Source organism: Hippoglossus stenolepis, chromosome 13, assembly GCF_022539355.2.
Source record: "Hippoglossus stenolepis isolate QCI-W04-F060 chromosome 13, HSTE1.2, whole genome shotgun sequence".
Lineage (NCBI taxonomy): Eukaryota > Metazoa > Chordata > Actinopteri > Pleuronectiformes > Pleuronectidae > Hippoglossus > Hippoglossus stenolepis.
This window is the reverse complement of record NC_061495.1, coordinates 18,517,967-18,539,809: the sequence shown is the minus strand read 5'-3', so window position 1 is coordinate 18,539,809 and position 21,843 is coordinate 18,517,967. Positions and strand designations below refer to the sequence as shown.

The window sequence follows — 21,843 nt, the reverse complement described above, 5'->3', positions numbered from 1 at the left end:
TCGTAGTTGGGGGATCAGTTGTTAAATGGATGTTCAAATGTTAAAGCAACCCAGTGTTGTTATTGATTTTTATCTTCAATGAACAGATTTAAAATCAGTTTGATGGTACACTTACTTAAAATGGAGAGAGTGACATTCCTGTCATTGCCACATTCCTGTCCATAGCATGAAATAAAGCTGATCGTTTTGAATGGATTTACTTCTTTGCCCCTACAAAAGAAGAACCCTTTAACTTATTTTAGATACTTTTACCCCCAGTGGATTTTCACCCCGTACTGTATCAGATCCTTCACCCCATTGTCTGAACTGTAGCTCTGACCAAATGTGGTCTAATGCTAATGGACAGCATTAGTTCTTCCTCCTCCCTTGCAGCCTTGGTCAGGAAAGCTGCGGAAATCCCAGCCGGAAAGCTCCCCAGCTCAGCCGAGCCTGAAATTGGCTTGAATGGAGGGGGAAGCAGTCGCTGGTCACCTGAATGGGTCTCAAGGCAAAACACATTAGTCTCAGCTCCACTGTTACACTGCACTATACACTAAATCTTATCTGCGCCAAGCGAAGCACTAATTTTGATTCATCAACCACTGACTGTGACACAAAGGGAAACAGAGAATTTTTTTCCTGAGCACACACCTACAGACACACAGGTGCAATGCACTTACTGCACGTGATTGTCACACCCACACACATTACTGGTTAAAACACCTGCATTTTCACTTTTTCCCATATTATGTTGTTACTGGAATTTACACAGTGTAATAGCAAACTAGAAGTCTAGAATAAATAAATGAAAACAAAAAAGAATCACGAAAACTTACTCTCACTTCACTGGTTATCACTATTCACAAATGTTTGACATATTCAGAAGAAGACCATTCTTACTGCAAGGGAAATAAAACATTGTAAATCCACATTCTGTATTAGAAGATTGAAGACATGACAGCCCCCCATGTTAATGGAGGGGACATGGACCAAACAAAAAAATTTGATGCTACTAAAAATGGGGTGAAACGTCATGATTGACAGCTGAGACTTGACCGATTAACGATGGGTCGAGTGCATGTATCTGCAGGACCTTGATACCGTGACTCCACTCTATGATCATTTCTGCACAGACTCCAAATGACGTCCAAAGTGCAAGATGGTGGCACTCAGTCTGAAGCCTGTGCTGCTCCTACATCATTCTTTGCCAATTTCTTATTCTTTTCTTCTCGTATTTTAGGTCAGAAACAGCTGTGAAACCCAAACATTGGGCTGAAAGACACTAAAATGCTCCGATTGTAGTGATGAACCCACAGGGAAGCTTTCATCTGATTTTACTGGCAAATGCTCCTGAGCTTGCGTCAATGTTTGATTTATTGATCCTACGCTTTGACTAAAGACTCAAGGCCCAGTGTTTTACAGTTAATGGTGATCTATGGCGGTGTACGGACTCGCCAAGTTAACCTTTTAAGGGACAGCCTTACATTGTGGCAGTAATTAGGAACCTATTTGTTTTAAAATTCTTTTAATTGGCATGAACAAAACAGTCTCAGTGATCCATCCTGGGTTGAACTCTGATCTGTTTTCCCAGGATGCATTGAAGCCAAAGTTGGTGCAAGTCTTTGCTTATTCCGCAGCCGTAGCAGTGAGTCCCCAGACGCAGCATTTAAATAAATAACCAGATGAAGTCCATGAGTAAGTGTGGCTCACTCGCACTAAACTAGTCTGTTTATGAGAACAGATTTTGATAACAATTCTTTTTGAGTGTGTGAGTCTGTTCCTGTTGCTGCAACTGTTTTCTCCTTCCCCCTTTTGGGAAAATAGACAAGAGCGAGTTCAGTCAGGGACGGAGGCAATGAGCAGAATCTGAAGCTGGAGCGGTTTCGTATAAATAGATGTGGAAAGATGTTCACTTTGATGGAGAAGAGCAAACTCAGTGAGAGGTGGAGATGAACACAGGGAGCAACAAAGGACTAGACGGCAGGGAAAGTTTCGCTGTAATGGGATACTGCTGCAGATAAGGGTGTAAAGCTAAACTGTGCATCTCGCTGAGTTTGCCCAATTGATTAGGGCCTTTGGGAACCGTAGGGTCCATATTAATTCTGCACCAGTGTGTATGTATGTGTGTGTGTGGGTGCTTGCTCGTGAATTTTCGTGTAGTGTGTTTTTGCCTCAGCATCCAAATGTACAGGTACTATTTGAGATGACCGCAGCACTTTACATAAGTTTCACCCAGAGAACTGCAGCACAAGAAAGAGGCTCACATTTCTGCTCAACACGTTTTTATTTTCCAATACGGCTGCACGTACAGTGTAAAAAGTTAAATCCCACTTTTCTGTCTCTAATCATCCCTCAAGTTTTGTGTCATTATTATTTTCCCGTGCGTGTACTTCTGCCGACCTCCCTCTCTCGCTTCTTTCACTCTCTGTTTCTGCCGCTCTCTATCCTATCTTTCTATCCTGGGAGTCAGAATATAGACATTATTCCATCTTCACAGCACGTCACTCACCACTCACCCACTCGGGGCGAAAAAGAAACTCCCACACTTTAGTCTGCTGGAAAAAGAAAAAGGATAGACAGGTTTCCGTTCCCTCCTTTGTCAGGTCTCTCCTTCCCCCGGCTGTTATCCCTAAAAAAAACGAGCGGCTGTGCCCGTCACGCGGTCACTCAGAAATACCAAAACGCATGAGCACAATGGAGGGACGTTCTCATCGGCCAAACACTATGACTGACGGAGACGCTTCCACCGATCCCAGTCAATACGTTTCACAGAAGTTGTCTGCTCAGAATGATAAGCCGCCATTCACCGTGGCACCAGAGGCAGCACACTTCCAGGCCTAATCTGCAATGCATCAGAGGTTATCTCCAGGCGCCCAGACCGAGAATACCTGCAAGGGAATTTCAATCAGCCCCCGCCATATGTAATTAAATGGAAATAATTGGTTTCTTTCCTTTGTCATCTTTTTATTTCGCCGGCCTATGCCACAGTGCTTAGGCCAGCACACGTGTACGTTATTCTCACTGTCCCAACCTTTTCTTTTGTCCATGAACCACTCCAAAGTAATGTCTTTTTTTTTTTTTTTGTTGCGTTCTCCATTCTTTTCTGAAAGTAAGTGGGAACTCATCCTAAATGTGCTTGTCTGTGCTATATGTGGTGCGTGTCTGTGTGTGTGTGGTTAGTAAGAGTGTTGCTGCCATCATCAGGCAGAAACGTAAAGCTGCACTCATAACATTGAGGTAAATCATCTGAATTCCCCAGTTTCCTCTGACATTACCAGGCTTAGTCTCCACGGGTAACTTCATGCAGCTCACACTCACAATCCCAATTCTTCCCCCAACCCCAACTCAAATGAACTGTGTCCTTCTTTCCCCGTGTGTCGTATTTATCACTCTCCTTCATTCCCATCCAAATTTACCACTTTCCCGCTCTGTGCATGAACCGTCTCTCTCTCCTTCTCTCCGTCAGCTCAAGCAAAGTGAAGCCAATGCCGACACCAAAGAGAAGCTCCCTCTTCGCCTCAGGATCTTTGAAAAGTTCCCCAACAGACCTCAGATGGTGAAGATCTCCAAGCTCCCCTCTGACTTCACGGTGCCCAGAATCAGGTACTGGGGGAATTTATAAATCTTGAATCTCTTTTTATGTTTTGATTCATTTGGTTTATGCTGCAAATGCAAATTCTATGAAAACAGACTTGATGATAAAAAAAACAGTCATGCAGCTTAAATTTCAAATGCCAGTATTTTTACAGCAGAAGATGAAGTGAAGTGAGTCATTAGAATTCGTAGAAACATCCACAGTGTCTGAACAGACCTACACGTGCTCAAACCCCATCACCAGAAAATCGTGTTTTCCCCCTCGTCTGCTTGTTTGTTGGTTGGTTTGTGTGTTTGTTTTTAAGCAAGATTACACAAAAACAACTGAACAGATTCCCACGGAACGTAGTGGAAGGATGAGGTATAGATCAGGAGAGAAGCCATTGAATTTTATTGCAGATCAGTGGGGGGGGGTTCTTTACTTTCTTTAACAGTGAGATTCAACATTTCCACCAATTTCCCAGGGAATCATTTGTGGATCTTGATGAAAAGAAATCTGTCACATGTATGGAACTGATATGAGTGTATGCAATTCGGTGAAGCTTGGTACTGAGAACTGTGACATTTTCTACGACACAAGTTTGATCTAAAGAGAAACAAATGCCCAGACTTGATCCTGGAAGCTAGTAACGGATGATATCCTGCTTGGCGGCCTTTTGTATCTCACGCAGTGTTTAACAGAGAGCAGTTTTTAACCAGGAGAGCTTAACTGTGTCCAGCAAAGACCTCATAATCAATTTTATCATTTAGTTGCTGATTAGTGCACAGCTGGCTTCTTCGCTCTCCCAGAAACCCCCCCTCCTCGGCACATCTGCTGAGCTGCAGCAGCAACCTCTTCCAGAGACGCACTTTTCAGCTGAGATGGTTTTAAGATACACTGCACCCTCATGATTATTCTTGAATCTTTAAACGTGTGGATTTCGTCACTTGGGATCCTCACATTCAAATAAGTCCGTGTGTGTATGTGTGTGCTGTCTGTGTGCACTCCAGGGAGAGTTTCATGAAGCAGTTCATTGATCGGCAGCAGCAGGACACCAGCTGTTTGTTCCGGCGTCTTCCCTCCGCTTCCTCCTCCTCCTGCGACCACTCCAAACGCTCAGCCATCGAAGACAACAAGTACATCGACCAAAAGGTACTCGTACACTCGTCCTTTGTCTCACTCCCTCTCATTTACACTCACACACACAAAGGGGATATGAAGGTAATAACCCCCTCTCACATTGTTGATAAACCACAGCAAGAATGAATGCAGTCGCAGCAGAAACTTATACTTAACAAGCTCCCAGCTAATGTGCTCTGTCTATGTGCTCTCTCTGTCTCTTTTAGCTCCGCAGGTCAATATTTAGTATCCGAGCTCGTAACCTCCTGGAAAAAGAAACTACCATCAATAAAATCCTGCGGTAAGACACATCTTCACCCCCCCGCCCCCCCCAGATAGAAAGAGTTGTGGTGCTGGTGATTTGCAGGTCAAGAGACATGTAGATTAAACTGTCAGTTACCAACATATCGGATGAGATATATATTATAAAGAGAACATTTGCAATGATTCTTAAGATTCCTAAATGTAATTGAGGCTTGATACTTTACGGTTATACCATAAACTTTATTATAAATAAAAGCACAAAGCCTTTATCAAGAAAGTCATTCTGATCAATTATGGAGGATCAACATACTGCAAACCACATAAAAATGTAATATCCACTGGATCCCGACCTATATGGGGCCCGAAAAGCAGGGGCCTGATAAAAGCACTAAACATTTTCAGATACCAAAATATTGTCCTGTATATGTATTAACTTACGATAAATAAAAGTGATTGAGTCTTGATATTTTACAGTTAAACCACAAACCTTTTTATTAATAGCTATAAATAAATAGAAAACACAAATAAGGAAACTACATATGCTCATATTGGCAAATTGTTTTCCGACTAACTGAGACATCGATCGCGCTCTAGTTTCAACAATTCAGCTATAATTTAATTTTACGTTTAACTTCTGTTCCACGATGAAATGTATTTGTTGAAATGCTGATGTAACAAAAGTCTCCTAAATGCCTGAAAAACTTTTCACCCAAATCCAGTCCACTTTTAACCCACACGTGCTGATGTCTTGACCTGCAACTTTAATCTCCTTCACCTTTGTCTATTTGTTTTTTTGCGTTCTTTTATTAATCTAGAGATCATAAGGTTTTGGATCTGCACCTTCCTCGGAGAACACAGCTAGATTTGTTTAATATGCATCATCCGCAGTCATGAAATACGTCTCAGTCTTTGTGTGGGTGAAACCAATAATGTTTGTGCATATGAGATGTAGCTCTGCTGTAACAGCTCTCTGCTATTGTTAATGGTTCCTTCTTTCTCACACACACACACACACACACACACACACACACAGACCCACTTCAGACTCATTTACTTTCGCAATGAAGTAAATGGATAATTTGCTGTTCGGCACGGCAAAGCTGGCACTTAGTGGAGATTAGCTCGCCGGCACCGTGTCCAAACCGGCTCTCACCCCTGCTCACATCCACCTGATTCTGTCAGTCAGAGAGACAGACAGCGTATCAGTAGTCGTAACACGATCTGTCTGCTCTGCCGTCGTCCACACAAACACACAACTTAACATTTTTTAGTCGTCATTATGGATCATGATCAGAAAATAATATGTTTGTCTTGCTTTTTTCCAGGGCTTGTACCAGACAGCGTATGCTAAGTGGATCTTTCGAGGGGCAGCCGGCCAAAGAACGCTCCATCCTCAGTGTCCAGCATCACATTCGGCAAGAGCGCAGGTCTGTCAGCACACAGGCACACACACACACACACACACTCATATGCAGAAATGCAAGCGAGTGCAATACACCTGTGCTGCACCTGTGTGGTACCTCCAGGCATTTTATCACAAAGTCTTCTATTTATCTGCAGATCACTGAGACATGGTTCTACAAGTCAGAGGATCAGCCGCGGGAAATCGCTGGAGACTCTCACCCAGGACGTGAGCACGCACACACACACACACACACACACACACACACACACACACACACACACACACACACACACACACACACACACACACACATACACACATTGTCCTTGGGTGTTCACGAGAAAAAGCAAATATGATTAAACTTCATGTATTTCTCCAACATTTCTCAAAATATGTAAGAACAATTTAAAACACTGGAGGAAATATTGCAAAGCAAGTGTTATTGTCTCTTCTCTTGCGCAGCACTCCAGCACGGTGCGCTACAGGAATGCCCAGAGAGAGGACAGTGAGATCAAGATGATCCAAGAAAAGAAAGAACAAGCAGAGATGAAGAGGTATTCATTCACAAAAAATCACACAATAGAAAAAAAGAGACATGTTTGTTACCGTCCAGTTTGTGGTCACTTTTAGCGCTTTGCTGTATTAACTGGTGTTTGTCCCGTGTCTGTGCGTGTTGTGCTCAGGAAAGTCCAGGAGGAGGAACTAAGAGAAAACCATCCGTACTTTGATAAGCCTCTCTTCATCGTGGGTCGAGAACATCGCTTCCGGAACTTTTGCAGGATGATTGTTCGAGCTCGCTTCAATGCGTAAGATCAGCCTTACATTTACACTCACTGTGTGGTCTTATTGTGTTGTTCTCAGGGTTCAGTAGGCGAATGTTTTCATCAGCTATAACATGACAATTTAACACTTCATGTTTACCCATCTATGATTAGTTTATATCAAGTAGTTCATTTATATTTTAACTAAAAGTTTGTGTCACAAGCCAAACTCACGTATCAGCTCATATTTTCTGCAGCTCCAGAAATTGTGTGCTGTGTCTTGTTTTGTCAAAAATGCTGACAGTTGATTTTATTTGTATGAATTCATATCCAGATCCAAAACTGACCCCATCACAGGAGCAGTGAAGAACACCAAATACCACCAGCTGTAGTAAGTGTGATGAATTATTGATTCCTCTTCTCTCTACTGATCTGTTTGCTCTACAGCCGTGGAATACTTATTAATTCTGTATCTTATTACCTGCCTGCTGTGCCTCCTTAAAACTGTGGTGAGGAATAAGAAATACTCGGATGAAGAGCTTCTGAAATAGATTTCTCATCTTTATGCAACCGGATCGTCTGGTTATTAAAGTGAGAGGCAGTGCTTTGTATCAGATACTGTCGGCAACGGGGGATTTCTACTGACATCACGTCGTAGAAATGATTGTGTTGCTCACACACACACACACACACACACACACACACACACACACACACACACACACACACACACACACACACACACACACACACACACACACACACACACACACACACAAAGGTGTATTCATTCCCACTTTATGATATCTGTCCTCGCGTATCCTCTCCGTCTCTTTTTCTTTCCTCATCTTCTTCTCTGAAATAAGAGCTTTTGCTGGTTTGCAAACGAAGTGTCCTCCTAGACCAACCTACTTTTTGTCTTTGTAAACTCTGTGTGCGTATGTGTGTCCGTGTGTGTCCTTCCAGTGATCTCCTGGGCCTGGTCACCTATTTGGACTGGGTGATGATCGTAGTCACCATCTGCTCCTGCATCTCCATGATGTTTGAGTCACCCTTCACCAGGGTCATGCACGTGCCCACGTTGCAGGTATTAAATGGAACCTTTTGCATGAACGGGCGAGCGGATGACATCAATGTACCGATGTTTAAAGACCATTATGTCTGTTTCAGATTGGGGAGTACGTGTTTGTGATTTTCATGAGCATCGAGCTCAACCTGAAGATCATGGCCGACGGCCTGTTCTTCACCCCCACAGCCGTCATCAGAGACTTTGGAGGAGTCATGGACATTTTCATCTACCTTGTGAGAAATACCATCCAGTCTCAAGTCTGGCTCATTTAGATACAAAGTGATATGATCATAATGGATGAATCTTACTGGAAAACCCCTTCAAGGATTTGTCTTATTGTAACAGTTTCCAATGATTAGATAGCTTCATTCAGTTTAATGGCTTCAGGGATAAAAGAGTAAATTATTGCCACATTTTCTTGTCATTTTTGGATTTCGCTTCTATTAAACTGCACTTCCCTGCTCTGCTGTGGGGTCACTGCAGGTGAATTTGATCTTTCTGTGCTGGCTCCCTCCTGACGTCCCCCCTGAGTCTGGCGCGCAGCTGCTGATGATGCTGCGCTGCCTGCGTCCGCTCAGGATCTTCAAGCTCGTACCCCAGATGAGGAAAGTGGTGCGGGAGGTTCTCAAGGGATTCAAGGAGATTTTTCTGGTCAGTGGCCTTGGACAACTTCAATTTGTGTGCATGACACCTTCAGACTTTTTTTATATCAGATATTAAGGTCATTCGAACTACTCTTTATATTTATTCAGGCCCAGGAGCAAATGTGCATACTGTATATATGTTGTTCACTCTTTTCACCCTTGAGCTCACTTTTGACCATTTAATTAGAAAAAAGCACTCTTTAGTGAAACAGAGAAATCTAAGTAACAACAAGACAAAGCATTATTTGTATCTTCTTTAACAGGCTGGTACTTTCTTTTATTTATACTTTTCACTTTCCTGCAGTATGAGATCTGACACAACACTGAGGAATAAATAGCAGAGAAAATACTTTGAAACACGAAGAAATGTCAGAAGTTTTGTGATTTATAGCAAAGACTGAAAACTTCAAAACACACAGCACAGATTTTTAGACAAATGCATCTTATTCACCTTTATTGAATTGTGCTGTTATTATTACTTTATTACATTCTGGGCATATGTGGTGCCGGGTTATCGTTCTTGGAGAAGCAGAATCTTGAGGGCGGGGGTGTTTATATTGTTAGATGTCTCAGAGCAGCACAGTGTGAACACACAGCGCATACTTTGAGGAAGCTGTTGATGTGATTCTCGATTCAATGATATTTTTTACCCTTAAATCTGCTCAACCTTGTGTTGTAAAGTGTCACATCACGTCTCAAAGAATGATGTGAGACAGTATACGCCTTGAAAAGCATTTCAAGCATCATGAAATAATAATAATAATAATAAAAAGTAGCTGAAAAACTGCTAAAGAAGTTGAAGAGAAGCTTTATGATGCACAGGATTAAAGACCTGACGTGAAGTCTGCAGATTCATCGACACTTGTCCTCACTGCAGGGATGTAACGACCTGAAGGAGAAGCTTGGACAACAGATATTGTCAGAATTGATCATATTGTTTTATTAATCAACGCAGACTACTTTATTACTGTCACATTTACCCTCACATCAGGAGTTTTTGATTCATTATTTTAGGCGTTATTCAGCTTAATAATTTTAGTGCAATTGCAGACAAAATGTAGTTTGCTCTTGTTGATAAATGCACTAAATTGCCAGTGTAGTGACATCAGAAGCAGACGTGGTCCTGTGGCACAGTGGTGATTCCCGGGGTCGACCCATAACCCGCTCTGTCAGGCTTGGATCCCGTTGAACTGTCTGCCTTTAACTCTCTGGACGGATTCCCCTGCAGGTTTCCATTCTGCTCCTCACACTAATGCTGGTGTTCGCGAGCTTCGGAGTTCAGCTGTTCGCCGGGAAGCTCGCAAAGTGCAACGACCCACACATCTGTAAACGGGTAAAGCAAGAAACATAATCTCCTCACTAAATCGCCTCCTCCCACACCACGCTCCCCCGCAGAGAACCACCAGCTGAATAAGTAGAAGGGGTTTCCTCAGTCAAATCAATAATCCAGTGCTTCCCTTTATCCTGCTTCCTTAGCTAGTCATTTTACACCTTTCAGATTGAGCTATAGAAGATTTGTTATCATATAATGCTCAAGCTAATCTTTAAATAAGATTTCTAGTTTATTATAATTTAAGTCAAATTAAATTTTGTCTGTGGTTCTTAATTTTTTTCATAAAACTGTGTTCCCAAAGTTAATGGATTGGATTTAGGATTTGATTAGATTTCATTAGATCTGTTATTCTGCATTACTCCTCTGGACACATCTTCTTCCAAGAGATGTTTAATGCTTCAGCATAAGGAGTAACATGTTTCTTTATTCTGCACGGTGATGTGAACTGTGTGTTTGGTTCCAGGAGGATTGTTTCGGCATCTTCAGAATAAATGTCAGCGTTTCCAAAAACCTAAACCTGAAACTGAGGCCCGGGGAGAAGAAACCAGGTTTCTGGGTCCCGAGAGTCTGGTATGAGAGCTTGTTGTTGATGAGGACTGCTTGATTGAAGATTTTCTTTTATTCAGCCGGTGACTGACGTATCCGCTCTGTTTCCTTTCCCCAGGGCCAACCCTCGTAACTTTAACTTTGACAATGTTGGAAACGCCATGTTGGCTCTGTTTGAAGTGCTGTCACTCAAAGGCTGGGTGGAGGTCCGAGATGTTATTATTCACCGCGTTGGACCGGTACTGAGCCTGATCTTAAGTGTGGTCTTGTCTCCTTTATTCTAACAGAACTGTGACTGTTAATCAGCTCAGTTCACCTGCCTCTGTGTCTGCAGATCCACGGCATCTACATCCACGTCTTTGTGTTCCTGGGATGCATGATCGGGCTCACTCTATTCGTTGGAGTCGTCATTGCGAACTTCAATGAGAACAAGGTAAGAGCCACACACGTGTAGTCGATACCACATCCTCATTTTCTGAGTTCATTTTGGGGTGAGTCATTAATTTATTCTTCGTCAGAAAGAGCAGTGAAGCACACACAGAGTAGAACAAATTCTTATTGGTGTAGTCACAGTTATAGTTTTCTGATATTCACTTTGGTGAGTACACCACCTCTCTGATTTTTTCCCATGTGTTGTGTCTCCCACCACAAGGGCACTGCTCTGCTAACAGTGGACCAGAGAAGATGGGAGGATCTGAAGAGTCGACTGAAAATTGCTCAACCTCTCCACCTGCCCCCTCGTCCAGGTACGAACACGCACAAACAAATGCACAACAAAGGCTCAGGAAATGTGTACTACAATATGCAGACAGAGCATCGGGCTCAGCATCATGGGAGTCACGTCTCAGACCCCCGTCTCCTGATTGATTATGTGCTGCAAGTGTGTGTCTGTGCATTGTTAAGCAGCACCTGCATGATTACTCCATATTTAATAGTCCTTGTTTGATCCTCCGAGGGATTCATCACGACAACCAAATGACGACTAGCAGCACTAATGGAATAACTGAATATGAGGACAACTAATGCAAATGGCTCAGACACTGAATGATGCCTGTCACAGGCCTCTTAACAAAATCTACTTTACAAAATATATCAAATTTACACACCTCCATTTGCTTTAGCTACACTTACTTCACATTTACTCTTTGGACTGGTATAAACCAAATAAATAATTTATACGAGATCCCCACCCCTGAGTTTTTGGCATCTGATACGGCTTGAATCATATATATACCGATTTATTGGGCGATTATATAGAATAAAAAAGGCAATGATTACTAAGATGTCGTTACTAAACCCTTTTGACAAAGAAATATAATTGAAGCTTGAAATTGTATTGTTTAAACATGAACCTTATTACAAATAACGATAAATAAAAAGAAAACACAATTACAACCAAGTATATGGATTTTAAATAAGGAACATAAGCATAAATATTTTTTACATAAAATGTAAACAATAAAATACAAGTTTTCATATCGGCCAACAAACCCAAATACAGATATTGTCAGTGAAAGGCTCATATGTGCAGATTCTTGCTTTATATTATGTCTACTTGTATTTCACACTCAAACTACTATGGATTACGATTCATCATGGGGATATTGTGCACTGTACACTGTTGCTCTTCCCTCTGTGAGTAGAGTCGTGAGAAAGGTTGGATGCTGTGTGGGAAATCACCTGTTGGCAGAGTTGAGGCTGAGAACTAACAGAAAATCAATGGCGTCAGTTTTAGTCAGTTGTAGTCAGCAGTGCCGCTGCCACCACACGAATCCACCGGACTTTGATCCACATCCGAAGGGCCTCCGCACCGACGCCACTCACTCACCGCTGGCAGATCCTTCCAGCCTTTGCTCACAAGTACTTGCAAAAGTTGTCTCGGTGGTCAGTAGTCATGTGTTCCCACAGTGTCTGATACTTGCTGTGCCGTTGTTGAATCTCTGTTTTATGTTCATGGATATTAAGCTTCCTGATCTGAGCAGGACACTATGTACAGTTTGAACAAGGACTTGCAACAAGTAAAACTCAAATATCAAATAAAGGATAGAATAGAGGATTAAATAAAGCCGACAGATGAAAAAAGCACAAATTTGAAATGCAAGTGCATGTAAATGAAACCACCTAATGTTGGTTGGTTGGCAGGGATGCAGTTGCAATTATCTGGCTTCATTAATGGTTAATCACATCAGCTCAACTCATCCTCTTTCAAAGCAGCGGCTAATCTCCATATGTGCATTAGAGAAGTTAGTTTGTCAGAGTTTTGTTATTTTATCTTGACACAAATGCATCTACATGAATAAATGTGTGTTATTTCTGCAGCATGTTCATACTAATACCCAAACAGTCAGTGAGTGCCATCTGCAGGACGCTAAGGTGTACTACCACAGATAGACTGTCGCAGCTTCAGACATTTGCATCTGATCACAGATTATGATGAAAATCGTAGTTTCCTCCCCATATTTGTCTGAAAACATTGAAACAAACAACCACAACCAAGAGTTTTTACAATTTTTGTTGTTCCACGCGTTTAAGTAAACCTTATTTCTTATCTGACTGACAGAGAACGGTGGTTTCCGGGCAAAGATGTACGACATTACTCAGCATCCCTTCTTCAAACGGGGTATCGCTGTGCTGGTGCTGGCACAGTCAGTGCTGCTGTCAGTCAAGGTAACGCCTCACAATTCAAAGCATCATGTCATCTCACTTCTTTTTTCTTTTTTTTTTATGTAACTCATCTGCAATGACTCACTATTTCATGTAAAGTTTGTTTTGGAATTTGCTTTGACGTGTGATCGTGTGTAATTCTCTCTCCTCCAGTGGGACGTCGATGACCAAGTCACATTTCCTCTCGCCACCATGTCAGTAGTCTTCACCTTTATATTTGTGCTGGAGGTGAGTGTGTCATCCTGTCAACACGGTCAAGCTTTAAATTCGATCCATTCCCCCGCGTGTAGAAGTGTGTCTGACGTGTTACCGTCGTTCCCCAGGTGACCATGAAGCTGATTGCCATGTCTCCGGCGGGTTATTGGCAGAGCAGACGAAATCGCTACGACCTGCTGGTCACATCTTTGGGGGTCATCTGGATCGTCCTGCACTTTTCCCTGCTGGTGAGAAAAATCCATTGTTTCATTAAGCCGAAGAAGTTCAAGTCAAGTGTTTTAAGCAAATCTGTAAATTGTTGTTGTTTGATTTCCTCTCCAGAATGCATACACCTACATGATGGGCACATGTGTGATTGTCTTCAGATTCTTCACAATATGTGGGAAACATGTGAGTGTGTTTTGTGGATAAAAGCACATTTTCCCAAACAGTAAATGTCTATTGCATTAATGAAGATCTATATCTCTGGATGTGCTTTTGTTCCTCACCAAGGTGACGCTGAAAATGTTGTTATTGACTGTGGTGGTCAGCATGTACAAGAGCTTCTTCATCATCGTGGGCATGTTTCTCCTTCTCGTCTGCTACGCCTTCGCTGGCGTCGTTCTCTTCGGAACCGTCAAGTACGGAGAGAACATCAACCGGTAACGTTTCATTTCCTTCACACTGCTCTTTGTTTCCCTCTGACCAGCTCTGCCCGTTGTATTGAGCAGGCCCAGTAAAAACAGGTCTATTTCGAGTTGTCTGAATGTGTGTGTGTCCTCCAATCGCAGGCATGCCAACTTCTCCACAGCGGGCAAGGCCATCACCGTTCTCTTCCGCATCGTCACGGGGGAAGATTGGAATAAAATCATGCACGACTGTATGGTAAGATGAGCTGCACGGCCAGCACCCGACTTCCTCAGACACAGGAACATTGCAAATTTGCCCAAATCCTGTTCATCATTTACTTTACATTATGTGTGGAAAAGGTTGCTTCACCTCAATTTCCTGCTGCCCCCAAATGCAATGGAGGTGAATGGATTTTTGTTTGTGGCGCTCGCAGCAAGATTAACAGTGACTCTGGTTTAGTTTTGGAAGTAGCTGAGGAAACTTTAAAGTCCTCACTGTCAGCAGTTTTCACTGGAGTTACTATCACTACTCATCACTAAAAGTACAATATAAATATGCCCTTTTTTAACTGGGGTGCATCAACCTTTTATCTATGATTTAATGGCCATTGTTTTAATTACGTTCTTTTGGTTCCCAGGTGCAGCCTCCATTCTGCACCCCAGATAAACATCGCTACTGGGAGACCGACTGTGGCAACTACGCTGGAGCACTTATATACTTCTGCTCTTTCTATGTCATTATAGCCTATATCATGCTCAACCTACTTGTAGGTAAGTATGCGTGTGTGTGTGTGTGTGTGTGTGTGTGTGTGTATTAACTTGTGTTAGTCACATTATAGAGAGAATAACCTGCTCACACAGTCCCTTCATGTGGACTCGAATCCAAACATGTAACTAAAACTAAACATGTACGGTTCAGACTTGGTTTTTGATCGAAGTTGGGGAACTTGACCAAACCAAAAAGTGTGTGCAGGCATGAATCCTATTTAAAAAGAGTCATAAGCTTTTGTCTTGGCAGCGGCGAGGGCTCTATTTCAGACTGCAGATCTCACACTTACATGTTGTTCTGTCATCCATCCAAAGAGGCAACAAGAGAGTAGTTTAGATTATTACAGATCGTTATGAGCAAAACAATCAAACCTCTTCATCAAGAAATTCTAGGCTCCTCTCCTTCCTGGCAGACGCTGTTTTTGTAGAATCAAAATGAGCACGAGTTTTTAATAGTTTCACCAATCATGTATATTCTCTTGCTTATATACTCTATCAGCACCATTTAGTATTGTATGGGTTGTTGTGGTCTCTGTCTGTAAAGGCACCGAGAGTAAACACACAACCTTTTGTGAGGAAAATTCTACGTAAAAAAAATAGTCTCTTAAAATCACACACAAATGAATTGTTGCATGAAAAATATACTAAGGATCAAATGAATTTCTTGGGCTGTTAACTCACCAGATCATAACATAAGTAGATGTTAAAAGTTCTCTAAATTACACACATTTTTGCACAAATGCGAATGGAACTCACATTTAAAACTACATGATATTGCTGTCATGGCTTATTATCCTGTTTGAGTATTAATGTAACCTCCTATTTCCGCAGCCATCATCGTGGAGAACTTCTCACTGTTCTACTCGACCGAGGAGGACCAGCTGCTGAGCTATAATGACCTGAGGCACTTCCAAATCATCTGGAACATGGTGGATGACAAACGGGAGGTGAGAAATTAGCTATAGGAAGGAGGACGAGGACACAGCGGAGGGGAGGAGATGATGATCCTATGGCTACGAGCAAAATATACTATATAGAGAAGATATAAATCTGCACAAAAGCTAATGAGAAGGGCTGAAGGGAATGGAGTTTGGCATTGAGTAATAGCAGAGAACTTAATTAGAACAGTGGGTGATGGATTAAAAATGTAGACCCCCCTCCTATTTATCCATGATGTCATCTGGATATAGGAGTTTTTTCATTCCTTGTTCAAGCATTTGGGATTATAGCATACGTGTGTAAGCAGGAGCTAATATATTCATGTAATAATATAGAGATGGTTGCAACGCTCTGCCGGTCATTCCACCGGCCTGTGGTCTGACATGCCATTTCAAAAACTCCAGCTCAGAAGAAAGCAAATATGACAACAGTTTTTAAAATTACGATGGCGCATTAGGGCCATTTAGAAGAAGAAAAAAAATCTGGGATTTCAGTCATAATATTACGACTTTATTTTTGTAAAGTAACATCTTTATACCTACAAGATTTTTACTGTTATACATGTAGTATTACGTCTTTATTCTCGTAAAATGTTTACTTTATTCTTGTAATATTGTGTCTTTATTCTCATAAAATTACAACTTTCTTCTCATCAAATTATTACTTTTATTCTTGTAATAATTTGTCTTCATCCTCATAAAGTTATTACTTTTATTTTTGTAATAGTAGTTCTTGTTCTCTGATTATTTTCCCCCTTTAAGTGGCCTTAATATTCCCTCCTATAAAATGACCCTTTGTGGTGAAAATGAAGTTGTAAACAGTCCACATTAAAATAAAGAGAAAAAAAGAGAAAAAGCAATAACTTTTTTGTTGCATTTGCAACATTAGGCTCATCAACAGATCGGTAAGATTTTTTTTATTTCATTTTGTGTTTAAACTTGAAACTCTGACACTTAAACTCAAAATCCATTTAAGATGCTGAGAGAAAGACAGTTGACAATTCTTCTCATTAAAACTGAGCTGTGAAATATAAAATATAAAATTGATCTCGTGTGCAGTTTTGAGAGGTTTTAAAATTCAGGGCCGTTACTTCTGTGATTCTTTCCCCAGGGTTTGATTCCTACATCGAGGGTGAAGTTCCTGCTGCGCCTGCTCAGGGGAAGGCTGGAGGTGGACCTGGACAAAGACAAGCTGCTGTTTAAACACATGTGCTACGAGATGGAGCGGCTTCACAGCGGAGGGGACGTGACCTTCCATGATGTGCTCAGGTGATGGAGGAACACCACGAAAAATCATTGTCACATCACAATCAAAATTTCTAGATTTAGAAAAATTGGAACTACAGTTACGATCTAGTTGCTTGGTGCTGCTGTGTAGTGTTGCATGTGTGTTTTTGTTTTTTTTATTTTAAAGGCCTCATCATTTTAAATTCTACTGAAGCAGAATTTAATTCCACTAAATGTGTCCCTCTCTCGGCCGCTTGGGATCATACAGCATGCTGTCCTATCGCTCAGTGGACATTAGGAAGTCTCTCCAGCTGGAGGAGCTGTTGGCCAGGGAACAGCTGGAGTACACCATTGAAGAAGAGGTTGCCAAGCAGACCATTCGCATGTGGCTCAAGAAATGCCTCAAACGCATCCGGGCGGTTCGTCTCTCACCAGAAAACACACAAACACGCTTTTATTTTCACACGCTATCTTTACACACACGCATACCTTCTGTCTCCACCATGCACACGCGCTCACGCCACACACTGACCGCTTATGTCCGTGTGCGCTTGCAGAAGCAGCAGCAGTCGTGTAGCATCATCCACAGCTTGAGAGAGAGCCAGCAGCAGGAGTTGAGCCGCTTCCTCAACCCCCCCAGCATCGAGACCACCGTGCCAAGTGAAGACCACAATACTAACAACCCAGACAACCCCTCGCAGCCTGAGGTAAAGACCCACATGCGCACCACGGCTGCACACACACACGCACACGCTCACAGCTGGATGTACAGCAGGCACATCATATAAGCGGCAGGTGTGCGCTCGCAATGGCGAAACAAAGAATATCTGCTCTTTGTTTAGATGAGTGGTCTCCAGCAGCTGCTGAGCCCCACGTTGTCAGACAGAGGAGGCTACAGGCAGGACTCCTCAGACCTGGGGAGACCACAGAGGAAGCTGGGACAGTGGCGGCTTCCTGCAGGTGTGTACGCGTATATATATATATATTGGGAGGTGTACAGTTCTCGCCAGGAAGTTATGTTCGAGTGAGTTTGAGCAAATCGTCCCTCATCCATGTCTCACCCGTGGAAACCTGCATTTATGTGACGGTGTCTAACTCACTTTCGTGGCCCGACGAGAGGCAAAGGCCCGGTTGGTGTAGAAGCGGAAGAATAATGACAAAACACCGAGGTACACTCTCCTGTCCGTGTCGTTTCAGGTCGCACAAGTGTCAAGTCCATAGTGTGCAAGATGAACCCTGTCAACGACGAGGCCTCTTCGGGGTCGGAGGTGAAGAAGTGGTGGACGCGTCAGCTGACTGTGGAGAGCGACGAGAGCGGCGACGACCTCATCGACATTTAGAGATGAGTTGCGGAGCCTCCTGCGGTTTTTCCGGATCGCTGGACGTCTCGCTCATTTCCGCTTCTCTCCCTGAAGTTTTGCTTTCTCTTTTCCTCTCTTTTTTTATTCAGGTTCAGAACTTTTCAGAAAAGTGTCGGCTGCCATTTGTCGCCGCTGCCCTTTTTGACACGCAGTGACGATTTCGTACCTCTGGGATAGGCGTTACGTTTCCTCTGTGATTTTTTTCCACTCGTTCCGATTGCTGAGGTTTTTCTATGCAGACACATCTGGTGTTAAGGCAGGCGACGACAGGGAAAGACTTGTCGGACTTCTGAAATGAAACCGGGAAGCTGCTGCTTTGTGTGTTTTCTACTGTTCTGCTGTTTCATGTTTTCAATGTCGGAAAACCTGTAATTGTGCTGAAGCAGCCGCCATAACTTGTGATCTCCGTCCACGCCGATGCTTCGTCTCTCTTCCTCTGTTTTAGTCCACGTTTCAGATAATGTCTTCAGTATTAATCGATTTTCTTAATCAGTATAAATGTCGATTTTCTTATAGCGACTTTATACTTTAACCAGGACGCTTGTTCTTGTTGGTAGAACAAGGTATTTAAAGCGACTTTTAGATCTATGACTGTGAATGTAATTACAAAGTGAAATCTATATTATGTATGTGTGTGTGAGTTAAAACATGAAATATTTTATAAATTATTATAATTTATAAGCTTTATCAAGTATTAAATTATTCTATTAAAGGCCTGCACTGAGTGGGCATATATGAACTAAAGAGTTGTTTGATTTTTCTTAAATTTGTTTACACTTACAAGAAGGGAATTGAACATCCATGAAGACTTTTTCAAGTCCTTTATTTATTCAACTTCTGATGTTGCACACTTTTTAAAATCCCATTAGACAATGGGCTGAAAATTGGGCTGTTTTGGAGATGATGAGATGGTTTTCACATGACGGAGTTTCATACGTGTGTAAAACTAATTGTGTAATAACTTTTTTCTGTTGGACAGATGGGAATTTGTATGATAGATTTCGGGAACATTTCTTATCACACTCACAGCATTTGGTGAAATGTAAAATAAAAGTCAAATCAATATAACCATATAAAATCCTAAATCCATAAATCCATCACGAGAACGTCCGTCAGGATGGTTCATTCCTCCACTAGGCCCGACAGTCTCCTTATGAAACTCCTTATAAATTCATCTGCTCTGTATTTGCAATTTGTATCTGCACCAAATTGCACACTCCTAAATATCAGTCCACTAAACATGTCTGAACTTTTTCATAAAGGTTCCATGAAGGGTTTTTCTTTTTGTCAACACAAATCAACAAAAACTATGAAACTAACTTTATTATGATGTGAAAGAAAGTTTTTTTAAAAAATGGGATTCGCCTCCAGATCTGGATCCAAACCAAAATTGTAGGGATTCTCCCTTGGTTGATGCCCCACCACTGCAAACTAACTAACAAACAAACTCCGATGAAAACCTAACTATGCAACTATTTTACATTTGCAATCTTGGCTGCAAAATAATAAAGGTCTCTCTCTCTTTTCAGCTGCTTCATCTTTCACATGTTAATTAGAGTGCACTCTACATATAGGTTCCAACTCTGTATTACCTGAGTCTTTCCCTTAGAAAACACATGTCCCACATGTTCATGACTTAACTCAGTAATTCAATTCAGTTTGTGGGGAATTCAATTACATCTCCACGACTGAAAGAAAACATGGGACTGGACGGAGGAATGGGGTAATTGAGTGGACAGATGCTGTTTAATGATTCTCCTTGTACACATCTGCTCAGATCAGACACTCAGTGCGCCCCCCCCTCGTCTCGATAACACTGCCCTCTCCTGGTCACACGCTGAGCTGTCCTGATAAGTGGCTCACCATATTTCTCACCATGAGGTCCAAACTTTCTTCTTGACATTTTCTTTGCCGCGTACAATGAGGTGACGGGACTCACTCGTGGTTCTACCTGGTGCTGGGGTGTGTGCTGCTGTCCTGAAGAAATACTCTTATGTTCTACTTAATATTCACATCCTCCTCCTTAACATTCCGTCCTGTTGAGTTATGGCTAACCCCGGTGCCCGGCACTTCTTTTTCCATTTCACATCGATGCCCGACGATGACAGTTCTGTCATCTGCTGCGAGAAGCTTGCTGTGGATCTAGATGAGCTCAGTTTCCAACCGGCCGTCCAGGTCAGCATGAGTCGGCCGTTCCACAGAATGAAATGTAGTCGACCCGGTAGACACCAACACACACACACGCGAACACAAAGGTGCGTATATTAGCATCTCATTTTGTCCCTTCTATTTCCTTCTAGTTACTTGATCACACAATTGCTGCGGGTTCGATTTGAGCTAATCGACCAACGCACCCATGTTCACATGCTGAATATGGGTGTCTGCACCCACAGCATTTTCCCCCTTAACAAAGGCCCTTGTCAGACGCAGAATTAGCCCATTAAAAGAGACTGGGCCTTCATTGGTCCTTTCAGAAAGCCCAGTAAGTTTCACAGTTGATGGAGTGCGTATGGGGCTGTCTGGATAATGAATGCTGGGGAAAGCAGAGCGAGAGAGTGTCGAGAATGAGCTGCCGGTGGGACACCTACTTGCTCTATAGAAATCATGACTTACTCGCACATTCCAGTCTCTCGATGATTGAGTGCCCCCCCCCCTAACATATGGTCCTGTAGGGAAACAGTGTGACATCAGCCCTCTTGCCAATCAACTGTCTTTAATTTATCTTTTCTCGCTCTTTCTTCTCCTCAGCCGTTGCCTCTTAAGCTCCACTTAGCTCAGAACTAGCTCATCAAAGGGCTTTTTTCTCTTTTTTCTCATTTTCGCCCTGTGTGGTAGAACACTTTTTTGTCTTTTAATTGCCTCTGCGTCACACTGGGTCTTACGGTGCCTGTTGTTTTTACCCTCTCTATTGTAATTTGCCCATCTCTCCCTTATGCATGTCCACTGCTTATTTAGGGCCTAATTGAGCCACTTTGGTAATTGAGGAGGAAGTTCTTAAGAGCAGAGGGAGTGGAAGAGTGTCTGCGAGTCAAGATTACCTGTAATTAAAGTACATGATGGCTTTGATGGCTTCGTCCCCCTCCTGTTGAGATGTCGCTCTCAGACACTGGCAGCAGCCGTGGCATCGCATTGACTTGGAAACGCTTCTTTTACTGCAGCGCAGGACCACGACGCACACATACAGGATGTGTGCATGGCAGACAAACGGGACATTCCTATATGAACACGCACACAGTACTGTCGATGGCTCTCCACACAGCTAATTAAAAAAAAGTGGTTGTGGGAGGATGAAGTGCTGGAAAGTTGACGTAATTAAGAGCGCACTTCTTCCAAAAAACTCATGGGGCTTCAAACGGAGACGATGTGA

General features: G+C 42.5%; 1 protein-coding gene across 2 annotated transcripts in view; it reads left to right on the top strand.

Moving 5' to 3' along the window:
• nalcn (sodium leak channel, non-selective) overlaps positions 1-19,199 on the top strand; it is a 62,799-nt gene extending 43,600 nt beyond the window's left edge. Inside the window, exons 17-45 of one of the 2 annotated variants that reach the window (XM_035175329.2) lie at positions 3,452-3,582; positions 4,564-4,705; positions 4,900-4,973; positions 6,262-6,363; positions 6,497-6,566; positions 6,804-6,895; positions 7,025-7,147; positions 7,437-7,493; positions 8,069-8,189; positions 8,273-8,404; positions 8,655-8,822; positions 10,044-10,148; positions 10,612-10,718; positions 10,813-10,933; positions 11,029-11,127; positions 11,347-11,440; positions 13,255-13,361; positions 13,512-13,586; positions 13,682-13,801; positions 13,896-13,964; positions 14,067-14,215; positions 14,345-14,438; positions 14,821-14,953; positions 15,782-15,897; positions 17,000-17,157; positions 17,384-17,534; positions 17,673-17,822; positions 17,958-18,075; positions 18,313-19,199. In XM_035175329.2, the coding sequence (XP_035031220.1) occupies positions 3,452-3,582; positions 4,564-4,705; positions 4,900-4,973; positions 6,262-6,363; positions 6,497-6,566; positions 6,804-6,895; positions 7,025-7,147; positions 7,437-7,493; positions 8,069-8,189; positions 8,273-8,404; positions 8,655-8,822; positions 10,044-10,148; positions 10,612-10,718; positions 10,813-10,933; positions 11,029-11,127; positions 11,347-11,440; positions 13,255-13,361; positions 13,512-13,586; positions 13,682-13,801; positions 13,896-13,964; positions 14,067-14,215; positions 14,345-14,438; positions 14,821-14,953; positions 15,782-15,897; positions 17,000-17,157; positions 17,384-17,534; positions 17,673-17,822; positions 17,958-18,075; positions 18,313-18,455 (3,321 nt within the window). In that variant the 3' untranslated portion in view covers positions 18,456-19,199. Of the gene's footprint in view, positions 1-3,445; positions 3,583-4,563; positions 4,706-4,899; positions 4,974-6,261; positions 6,364-6,496; positions 6,567-6,803; positions 6,896-7,024; positions 7,148-7,436; positions 7,494-8,068; positions 8,190-8,272; positions 8,405-8,654; positions 8,823-10,043; positions 10,149-10,611; positions 10,719-10,812; positions 10,934-11,028; positions 11,128-11,346; positions 11,441-13,254; positions 13,362-13,511; positions 13,587-13,681; positions 13,802-13,895; positions 13,965-14,066; positions 14,216-14,344; positions 14,439-14,820; positions 14,954-15,781; positions 15,898-16,999; positions 17,158-17,383; positions 17,535-17,672; positions 17,823-17,957; positions 18,076-18,312 lie in introns of both variants that reach the window. The other variant, XM_035175327.2, reaches the window with a different exon arrangement.
• Positions 19,200-21,843: the final 2,644 nt, after the last annotated feature.